Consider the following 11,292-nt stretch of genomic DNA (forward strand, 5'->3'; position numbering starts at 1 on the left):
ACGTGTGTGTGTGTGTTTTAATTGAAGAAAATGTCTTCAAATAGGTGAGGGATAATGGTACATTGTAGCAACACACACTGCTCTTCATTTCTTTGTTTCCAATAATCTCTCCCTCATTATTAGATATGAGCCGGCAGACCTGTGTGTGCTTGGTATTCTGCACCGCACTCATACATATACACCTGCAAGGTATCGGGATCTCAGGAGAACTACATGGGAATCAAACTTTCTCTCCCCGTGTAAACAGTTCACATCGGAAACAAAGGCCTACTGTCTGTGTAGTCAAACAGACACTGTGTTTGCCCAGTAGATGAGAAACGCAAAGGCAGAACATGTGAGCAGATCAGAAAAGAAGAAATGCCAGAGGTCTGTCCGACCATCAGGGACTGTAAGACATCAGGGCAGCGAGCAGACAGTTACGGGAGCCTGTGTTTTTCATGGAGCAGAGAAAGTGGAAGACACTTTGTAAATGCATCATGTGAACAAGTAGTCAACCATTGTTACATTTTCAACTCACTTACCGATAACTAGAGAGGTGGGTGGCCTGCTTTCTGGTGTAATGCAGATGCTTTTTTTATTTCTTTATTTTGCTATTTATATATATATAGGCTATCTGTAAATTTTTCATTACATTGTACTAACCTCTATTATCTTTAAAAAATATATTAATAATAATTAATTTACTTATACTTCTATTTAAATATTTTTTAAATGCAATAATTAATAAACGTATCTAAATGTTATAATTTATTACTTTAATTTAAAAATATTTAAATAGAATTTCACACAAAATATACGATTAGTTATAGTATAATAATATGCAAATATGTAGTTAAATAAGCAATTCATGTATTTTTGTAATGTTGAATTAAATTGTACTAACCTCTATCATTTGTTTTATATATGAATTTAAATTAGCCTATATTTAAATATTTGTCATTAAATGAACGAACTTAGTGTAGTATTTAAAAATGTTTAAAATGTAATCTTAAATAAATGAATTAATATAGATAAGACATTTGAAAATATGCATTATCCGTTGAGCAAATACTTAAGTTGGCCAACCAATATAACAATCTAAAAATGATTTGATTATGATTGATGTCAATAATTAGAATAACTGTCTATTCAGTTAACATTATTATTCAGCGTTCAGTAAGAGATTTAAACAGTGTATTCATGCTAACAGTGTAAGACACAATAACAGTAAAACGGCTTAATAAAACAGTCAGATGCAGTTGAAGGCCGACCGCGTTGTCTTTGTGTTGTAGTGTATCGGCTAAGCAGAGCCCGTCCCGAGTGACCTTGCCCTGAGGTGGAATGGAGGGAGGAGGGTGGACAGAAGTGGGGTTGGGTGGGGGTGTACACAGATGGTGGAGAATATGGTTCCAGGGTATTTCGGAGGGGCCTAGCTTGGACAAACGCAAATAAATAAGCCTCTTCACCCAGCACAGAGAAAGAGAGCCGCATTGTTATAGAACTGCTGAGATGGATCTTTGAAGACAGCCAAGGTAAAGTAAAGCAATTCAAGAATTTACTAAGTAATAATTAGAACGGTCCGCCAGGGCCAAAGGTGTGGAGAGCTGTGCAGACGATATCGGATGGGAAGGTTTTGACGTAGCCCCATGCGGTTCTGTGGTTCTGCGTTCTGCAAGGTTGAGGACACAGAGCCCAGCTGCGGCAGGAATGAATGCTGAATAAATTAAGCATTCTGCCAAGTTAACACTAGCCTGGCAGAGGCTCTTTCCCTCCAAGCCCAGGTGTGTGTGAATGTGTGCACTGTACGTGTGAGAACATTTTTATTGTGTAAATATGTTTTGTGCGAATGCAGTATGTGTGCATGCTTTATCACACAAGTGTGTGTGTGTGTGTGCACATCTTACTCTTTCCAGTGTCTGGCACTGGTAGGGGGATGGGTGAGTGAGTGTGTGTGTGTGTGCGTGTGTGTGTGTGTGTGTGTGTGTGTGTGCAGAAGTGCGTGCCAGGAACAGTTCGGGAATTTGAGGCGGTGTTTCAAAGGGTCCCAGGATAGTTAGCAGGCTTCAAAGCAGCAAGACTGGAGCTTGTTCTCTCCTTCACATCCATCCACCCACACACCTACAATCTTTATTCGCTTTCCCCCCTCAGTAATAGGATTTTTTTTTTTTTTTTTTTACCTAAAATTTACATGTCTGAACAAAACATGTGGATATCCTCAGCGCCCCAAGGATTTTTTGTGATGGGGTGTATATGGTAGGCATGGCACAATGTGGTTAACCAGGCTGGCATGAAGGCTGGCTCTTGTCTCCGAGCCACACAAATAGAGAGGGAGAGACAGAAAGAGAGAGCTGATATGTGTTGTTGTGGAAGTAGGTCAGGCGTCACATTCATTAACATCCTCCTCTCATGCCCAATGATGTGAGCCGCTCCCACTATCACACACACATGTACATGTACATCTCGCTGTGTGTGCACACGCATAAATCAGGGCACGCATAACCTGCATATTAAATATTATCAGAGCTTATCAATTCAATGCAGACGCTTATATTCAGCATGAATTTGTAAAAAGAAAAAAAAATGTTGGTACATTGTGTCGGTCATCATTTCATAGCGCTTTAACCCCAACATCAGGGCAATAGACGTAAACAAACTTGGTTACCGTGGAGATAAAAGCAGTACTTAGTGTCTGCCTGCTCTCTGGACGACTGGACTTCTGCCAGAACGGCACAGCGGAGCGCTCTACACAACTCTGTCCCACTTTCTTTCGCACGCTTTCCTCGCATGCACTCTCTCTCTCTATCTCGCTCCCTCTTCCATTATCCACTCCACTTTCTAATTCTACCTGCTTTGCAAAAGTTGTGTGCCTGAGTCAGTCCCTTTCTCTCCTCTTATGTCGTCTCCTTCCTTGCTTTCTGCCCACTCCATTCATCCTTGTCTCATTCTTTCCTAACTCTTGCAGTCATAAGCTTTCCCTTTTTCTGTCCCTCCCCCTCTCTACTCTTAGCAAGGTCACTTGGAGTTGCATGACAAAGCGACTTCACTGACATTCAGCAACAACCCCTCTCTCTCTCTCTCTCTCTCTCTCTCTCTCTCTCTCTCTCTCTCTCTCCTTCCCTTCCTGTAGTCCTGCACTGCTGCTTCTCAGTCGTTTTCCCATGACAATTAGCTAAAGCCTGGAAAATGGACCTAAATATAGATATATTTGACTTTTCACTTGTTTTTTGGCAAATAAAACCTGGTCTTTAATATGGGATCTCAATCTCAGGATGTAACCAAAAGTCCAAGATTGGTTGAACAGTATATGAATGAGTATCAATGGTAAATTGTTTTAACCCAACACTACATCACAACTTCTCCATTTAGTTAGGTTTGTAAACCATAACTCCGTCCAGGACAGCCAGGAATTTTGGAGTTGTGATTGATGATCAGTTAATCTTCACAGAACTGCCCGGTCCTGCAGATTTGCCCGTTTATACAACATTAGGAAGATCAGGCCCTTCCTATTGCAGCATGCTACGCAACTCCTTGCCCAAGCTGTTGTTACATCCAGACTGGACTATTGTAATGCTCTCTTGGCAAGCCTTCCAGCATCAACTGTCAAACCTCTGCAACTGATCCAGAATACAGCAGCAATAGTGGTCTTTAATGAGCCAAAGAGAGCGCATGTCACACCTCTCCTCATAAAATTGCACTGGTTGCCAATTGCCACTTCAAATTCAAGGCACTGATATTTGCCTGCAGAACAACCACTGGCTCTGCACCCCTGTACCTAAACTCATACTTCAGACTTATGTGAAGACCTCCAGAAGCTTGTGTTCTATTCTGCAAGTGAACGGCGCCATGTGGTTCCATCCCACAAAATCACTTTCACAAGCCTTTACCTTGTACTGTACCATAGTGGAATGACCTGCTTATCTCAACCCAAGCTGTTGAGTCTTTAGCTATTTTCAAGAAACGGCTGAAGACGCATCTTTATCGTAAACACTTGACCCACTAACACTTACTATTCTATATATCTAGCCTATTTAAAAAAAAAAAAAAACTGTGCTAGACAAATTGGGACTTATAGTGACAGCACTTATATTGTTGCCCTATTGTTGGTTTGATTGATTGGCTCTCCTAATTTGTAAGTCACTTTGGATAAAGGTCTGCTAAATGATTAAATGTAAAATGGCAAAACAACCAACCATAGTTCACTTTATGTGAGGTTTTGGAGCAGGTATGAAATTGGAACACCTATATTATATTTATTATATATTTAAAAATAGTTCAGTTTTAACTATAATAACCCTTGTTTAGAAGACAAAAACAAGGTCAAACATGCATGCTCTGGGTTAAGTGATAGAACACCCTTTCATGCTCTGCCGCACGCAAATGCATAATTGGTTTTTATTTCTCTTGTTAGTTTGATATGGGCAATTATGTATCTTTTATGTGGTTTAGGGCATATTTAGTGCTGTTTTTCATTGGTATCCTTTAAAAATACCTTGTAATTAATGCCTTCATCTTTTTGCCTACATTTGCACGGTCTAAATTATATTTAGCATTTCTAATTATATTCTTCTGTTTTATTTGATACTTTTGCTTAATTTTGTTTATCAATACTATTACTTCACTCTATTGCTATTGTACTTATTTTGCAATGTAAATTGGCTACAATACTGCAAAAGAGAGAGAGAGAGAGAGAGAGAATCCAAATTTACATCTTTCTTTCCACCCCGATGGATTTGACAGGGTTAAACATATCTCTCTTTCTTTGTTACCGTCTTGTACGCACAGGGACGGTTGCATTCTGTTCGACAACAAAGGCAGCGGATTGCTTTGATAACCTCTGCTGCTGTGATATCTAATCTATTAAATGCACGCTTAAATGCGAGTTGCATGAAAAGCTGAGTGAGCGCGCGGAACGGAAAGGGGAAGCGGCTTGACGGACTGCTTTGAAACGTGTGTGTGTGTGGCTGGATGCTCTGGAAAGCTTGTGAGGTTTTGGTGTAGCTCAGGACAGAAGAAAAAAAAAGAAAGAAAGACTTATCGAGGGCACCATCGGAAACGCTGTTTAACTTGGCGAGCTCTGCCGGATAGAGCGCAAGCTGCGTCCTGACAGACTAAAACGTGTCGTCACTACTTCTAATGAGCACACTAATAATTCATATTTGTCAATACACTAGGCTGATTGGATAGAGAGTAGACTGGTTTGTTTTTTCAATAAGGGGATCGATAAAGACAGGCGACAGAGAAGCTCAGCGTAAACTCTTGAGGAGGATCAAGCGGTTAAACGCACCGAGCTGTTTTTGTTTAGGACTGTGAGAGTGCGCATGCGCCATCTAGCGTTCGCTTAGTGGAAAATCCAGGGTTTTTTTACTTAGGATTTGTGAAAGAGTCGCTGATTATCATAGTAATCAACATTCTGGCATCATTTACTCACCCTTTATTGTTCCAAACCCATATATGAACTTGAGTGAATGGTGAACAAAGCTGAGTAAATGATAAGAATGTTAATTTTGGGGTGAACTGTCACTTTAAGAAGTAACAGATGCGAGTATTCTTAATAATCATTAGACGTTTTAGCTCTTAATGGTAAACAGAATCATGCATGGACAATTCAGAGGCACATCCCTAACACAGCCCAACCTACAAAAGCATCTAAACCAGCTTTTCATTCCTGCTGCACATACCCAAGTGCTGGATCAATATCCATTACCAGCACTAGTGCTGCAGACAAGCCATTCATTTCCACTGCAAAGCACCACGATATTCCCCTTGGGAAGCCGTTTCATCACTCTGCCTGCTACAAGCAAAGATGATTACACCAGATTCATGCTAGGCGTGTCTGTTAGTGCCTCAGATTACCTCTGCTTGTTCTCCAGCTTGATATTAGCTATGTGTGATGCTAAGCATATGTAGTTTAAGATTTAATTTAATTCACACAACATAATAAACCCAGTAATTTCATTTTGTGTTTATGTTTGTGTCTTTATGACGTGAAGCAGATCATTTTGTTCTGCCATGGACGGTTTGTAGTTATCTCTCAACGTCTTCATAATAGTCTATGATTAATGTTCTACTCCGGTTACGCATGAGTGCGAGGTGTTTTCAGGATTCGGATGGGAGTAGGGAGGGAAGAGGGTGGGGAGCATTTCTTCTGTGGGAATAGGAATATGGGAATGCCTAGATGAACTGTTCGGGCGGAGGGGTGCATTTAGACAAAGCCAACAAAAACAAACGTCCATGGCTCTGGGAAGGCAGGGTCTGGTCTGAATTCTCTGTGGTTATTTACAGATGTTTACGACTTTGCTAAGGAAAGAAGCCCTGTTAGAACATGTGGGCTTGGTTGAGATGACCTTTTTAGTGGTGTTGAGTTACGCTGAATGGCTTCATGTCTTTGATCACGGTGAGATTATGTGTAGTTAGTTACAGTTGTTTGTGTGGGTCAAGTGAAGGTGAGATCATGTCTGTGTGGATATGATGGCCATTGTTTTGACACGTTTTCATTTGAAAAGTTTGAAACTGAATGCAGGTTTAATAGTGATCTTTCTTTATCTGTCTGTCTTAGGATCAAGGTGCAGGAATGGTGCCTCATCTTCAGGAAGCCCCGTCAGCAGTGCCACGGCAGCCCCAGAGCAGCAGTTACAACATGATGCTTAAGAATCAGCTAATAAACAAACAGCTTCAACAAGTCAGTGTTCAAACTCCTTGTTAAATGTATCAATCTCTTAGAGTGCATTTTTGGTTTCTGAATACCTTTTCATTTGCACTACTTTAGAGGTAGAATTCATTTGCTTTAAAAATGTTCATAAATTATTGTCTATTTATTCAAGGAAAAGCAAAGGCAAATGGAGCAAATGAATGGAGGGCATATCACAGACTGCCATCAGGTGGCACCATTTCAAGGTACAGTAACATCACCACACCACCTACAAGAAGTCATTTTCCATTAATATCGGTAAACATCGGGTCTCATTCAGTTTTGAACGCATACATATATTTTCATAGAGAAATCATAATTTATCAGTAAGTTTGCACAAAAATTTGAATCTAAATTTATGATAGAATTTACAACCAATGGAAACCACTCATTCAAAAATCACATACTCCCAGGGGCAAACATTATTGTTGGTTTAACTAAAAAAAGTAAGTTACCTGGTTGCCTTAACATTTTGAGTTCATTGAAATTAAACAATTGAGTTAATGCAATGAAGGAGATTGGTTTAATCAATAGAAACTCAAAGTATTATGTTATCTGAACCACATTAATTATCTAAGTTGATTTGACAAAAGATAAAGTTGTGATTACAAATAATGAAAATAATTGTTTACAGTCTAGAAACAACTCATTTATTTATAAGACAGTTTATTTAATATATATTATTAGAAATTAACTACTTGACTCTAGAAATAAATAACATATATATATATATTTTTAAATACAGAAGCCCTTATGTGGATTAAGTTTGGGCATGTTTTATGCAAATTACTAGCTGTGTTTCCACTTATTAGTGGAAATTGTGGAAAATTTGTATGTGCACACATAGGGGATTGATACAAAAGGCCCATTGTTTACTCAGTGCCAAATTTTTGCTATATCCAGTATCATTCAAAGGTTTGGGGTTAGCAAGATTTTCTTTTTGTTTGAAAGAAAATTGTATTTTTTATTGAGTAAGGATGCATTAAAATGATTTTTACATTGTTACAAAATATTCCTATGAACTTTCAATTTATTCAAAATCCTGAAAATAACGTATCATGGTTTCCACAAAAATATTAAGCAGCACAACTGTTTTTTTAGTAATGATATATGAATGAAGACTTTTTTTTTTTGAGCAGCAAATCAGCATATTAGAATGATTTCTAGAAGGATCATGTGACACTGTAAGTGAGTATTGGCTGCTGAAAATTCAGTTTTGCCACCACAAGAATAAATTATATTTTAAAATATATTAAAATAGAAACCAGTTATTTTAAATTGTAATAATATTTAGCTTTTTTAACAAATAAATGCAGCCTTGGCGAGCATAAGAGACTTTAAAAAATCTTACCGACCACAAACTTTTGACCAGTAGAATACCCAAAGGCGTACTCAGTCACTTAATTTTTGCTTTCTGTCTTGCAGGTCCAGGTCGACCTCTCCCTCCGGAGTGTGGTGGTTATCCTATGGGGGCTTCTCAACAGTCGAATTCCACAATGCTCTCCCATAGCGGCCCTTTACCCACAAACCGAATGGGTCTTTCCTCCAGCTCGGTCTCCCAGATGGGCCCGTCGGTCGGAGGATACATGTGCAGCAAAGGTTCTAAACAAACACTCTGTCACCCATCGCAAGACTTCGGAATGGCGATGCAGCCGGGCCAGAGCATGATGGGAATGGGCGGCCCTCCACGTCAACCGCTACACCCGGCTCACGGTGTGACGCGACCAGGAATGCCGTGTCCCAACCTAACCGGTGTTCCCGTGCCGACCCACCACCTGCGGCAGGCGCTGCACCAAGCCGGAGCTCTTCCGTCACGTATGATGTTCCCTTCCCAGCAGCAGCCCACGTCACAGTCCCAGCTCTGGCAGCACCAGCAAGGGGTGCAACCGCATATGGACCCTGCGAACCACCAACATCCCTTCCCCGCCGGAGGAGCCCCACCTGGATGCGGGGGTCCTCAGTTTCCACAGCGAATGACCGGTATGCCAGCCAACTTCCCTGGTTCCCGTCCACCTCCTAATCAAATACCCCCTGGGTTGGTTGGCAGACCGGACCAGAAGATTCCCACCGCCCAGCCTCTCTCCTCCATGCCCCAACAGAGCCTCAGAATGCGAGGTCCACTTTCCGCTCTAGCTGTTATGAAACCAGGAGGTCCATCCATGATGCACCCAGCTCATGGCATGGCTCCTCCTAGCTACCAGACTGCTTCCGCAGGGAAACACTGTTCACCACAGGGCTACAACCCCGGACATAAGCTGCCCTCCTATGACTACACGTCACAGCATCAGAGCAACGGGGCAATAACTGGAGGGCTGCAAGGACCAGGTGGAGGTGGCGGTGCGGAGGTGGACTTCATTGACACTCTGGTGGGAAACAACGAAGACTGGCTGAACAATCTCACCATGATTGATGAATACCTTGAGCAAAACTCATAGGGACTGATTGAAAGCTTCCTAGGTTTGAAAATCACTACACACAGCACCAGAACGAGGTCGTGGGTCCATCATTCTGGAAAGGCGCGTTCACACCAAGAACGATAACTGTAACGACAAATATATTGTCCACACCAATGGAAGATAACATTCTGTTTTTATAAATGTGCACGCAGGAAACAACGCTCCAAGAGTGATTCCAACGATATTGCTCTTCTGTGTCGTTATCGTTATAGTTGTGGTGTGGACTTCCCTATGCTCAAATAATTCGAACAATTATTTCAACTTCATAGTTATGGTCTTTGGTGTGAACAGGCCTTAAGGTCATAAAGCATTTTTCCGTGGCTAGCTTAAGTGAGAATGTATCGCACTGCTGAAATGATGCACTGCTGAGCCCCCTGAAATGGCTTTTGGCGGCCAATAAAACGTGCTTATGTCATAAGATGCCCCATCCTTTTCTCAAAGGTTGCTCTTCCAGTGCTCTTTGCACTGTATTTCAATATGGAGTGAAACACTGCTTTATGAAAACATGGGCTTTCCCCAGCAGTGTCAAAAAAGTTCTCATTCAGTTAAAGGGATAGTTCACCCAAAAAGTACAATTCTGTCATTGTTTACTCACCCTCAAGTCGTTCCAAATCTTCTGTTAAACAAAAAAAATATATATTTTTTTGTCCCTGCAATGAAAGTGAATGGGGTCTAAAACAACACCGACAATTCAATTATTGTATTGAATACTTTACATGGGGTTTGAATAAAATGATGACAGAATTGTAATTTTTGGTTGAACGAGCCCTTTAAATGCAGCGTGATAACAGTATTGTTGGCAGTCTCATGCCAGATCGAGCAAATATGCGCAGCTTTTCATTCTTGCTATTTGAAAAGTATATGAAATCATTTCTGTGACGAACTATTTGAGGGTATTTCAAAAGGGGCTTGTCCTGTACATAAAGTATTTTGTAAAATATGGTTTCTTAAACTGTAACATACAAAAGAGAAGTACACATATTTATGCTTCTTTTCTGCTGATGAATTCTTCAGAATTTCTTTGTAAATAATTATCAAAAGAATAAATAAAACAAAAATGCAATGATGTAAAGAAATGAGTGTCACGTTAAAATTGCAAATGAAATATTTTACACTAGGAAACTCTATTGTAATTTGTATTATGCAAGACGGTATGGTTAGTTTTGGAGTAATACTATGTATTACAATGGTGAAAAATTTGTTATGTTTTTGACATAACTGGACTTCTGGTACTCCAGTCTGGCTTAAGAGGGTTATTTGTTTTGTGTTTTTAAATTGTGAGGTTTGGAGTAATGTTTCTCACAGCATTTCATTCTGACATCAATTGCACAGTCTAGAGGTTCTCTAAATTGTGTCATATTGCCATAGCATAATACATTTTACACTAGACACTAGTGTCTTTGTAATAATCTGTTCCAGCTAATAAAATGAGGATCTTGACGTTTTCAAGGACACTTTTCAGCATTTCTAGGAATGTCTTTTTGTAAGTGCACACCAGCTACACTGAAACAGCAGCCTCAGAGTAGCAGAGGGACAACAATATATGATCACACCACCTATTATCTAATACAACAGCAACACCCGTCACAGTAAGTGCATAAAACCCACAGTCCTTTGTGCCAGAGTCTTGGGTTTCCAGTAGTTCATGACCATGTAGTTAATGCCATGAACTTTAAGACATTCTGATTTGTGATTAATTGTGATTTATTATATTTTGTCTTCATATTTTTAGATTGGAAAATAAACTGTATAAAATCAAACACGTCTCCTTTCTTTCTGTTCTTCTTATAGTCCTACTTCCATTTCCACTGGTGGTGTGACTCAAATTTATGACTACAGAAAAAATATTAGCACCACACCTCATTTAGTGATGCCTGATAACTACTGTTCTAGACTGATCTATAGGTACACAAGAACAACAGGGCTTATGAAAACAAGGCGTGAATAAAGTAAAAATATTTGGGACATTGATTCAAGCAAGGAAATATGCTCTTAAACTTTCACTACTTCTCACTTCCATTTCTGTTTTGAACAATCATTAAAAAAAAGTTTTGAATGGGGCTGAAGTTATTATAATTTTTTTATGTTTTGATTATTATGGTAAAGAGGTTCATTTACATCTTTGGCTTAAGCTTAGAGGAAAGAGGAGTTTGCACAGTGATTTTATGA

At 39.8% G+C, this 11,292-nt stretch overlaps 1 protein-coding gene across 1 annotated transcript in view; it reads left to right on the forward strand.

Annotated features, from left to right (window-relative positions):
• Window positions 1–10,868, forward strand: part of LOC311288616 (uncharacterized protein) — a 66,810-nt gene extending 55,942 nt beyond the window's left edge. Inside the window, exons 3-5 of the mRNA XM_084406120.1 lie at window positions 6,536–6,658; window positions 6,801–6,873; window positions 8,093–10,868. Of these exons, the coding sequence (XP_084262246.1) occupies window positions 6,536–6,658; window positions 6,801–6,873; window positions 8,093–9,102 (1,206 nt within the window). The 3' untranslated portion in view covers window positions 9,103–10,868. The remainder of the gene's footprint in view (window positions 1–6,535; window positions 6,659–6,800; window positions 6,874–8,092) is intronic.
• The last annotated feature ends 424 nt before the right edge of the window (window positions 10,869–11,292 follow it).

Source organism: Rutilus rutilus (genome assembly GCF_951802725.1).
Source record: "Rutilus rutilus genome assembly, chromosome: 3".
NCBI classification, from domain to species: domain Eukaryota; kingdom Metazoa; phylum Chordata; class Actinopteri; order Cypriniformes; family Leuciscidae; genus Rutilus; species Rutilus rutilus.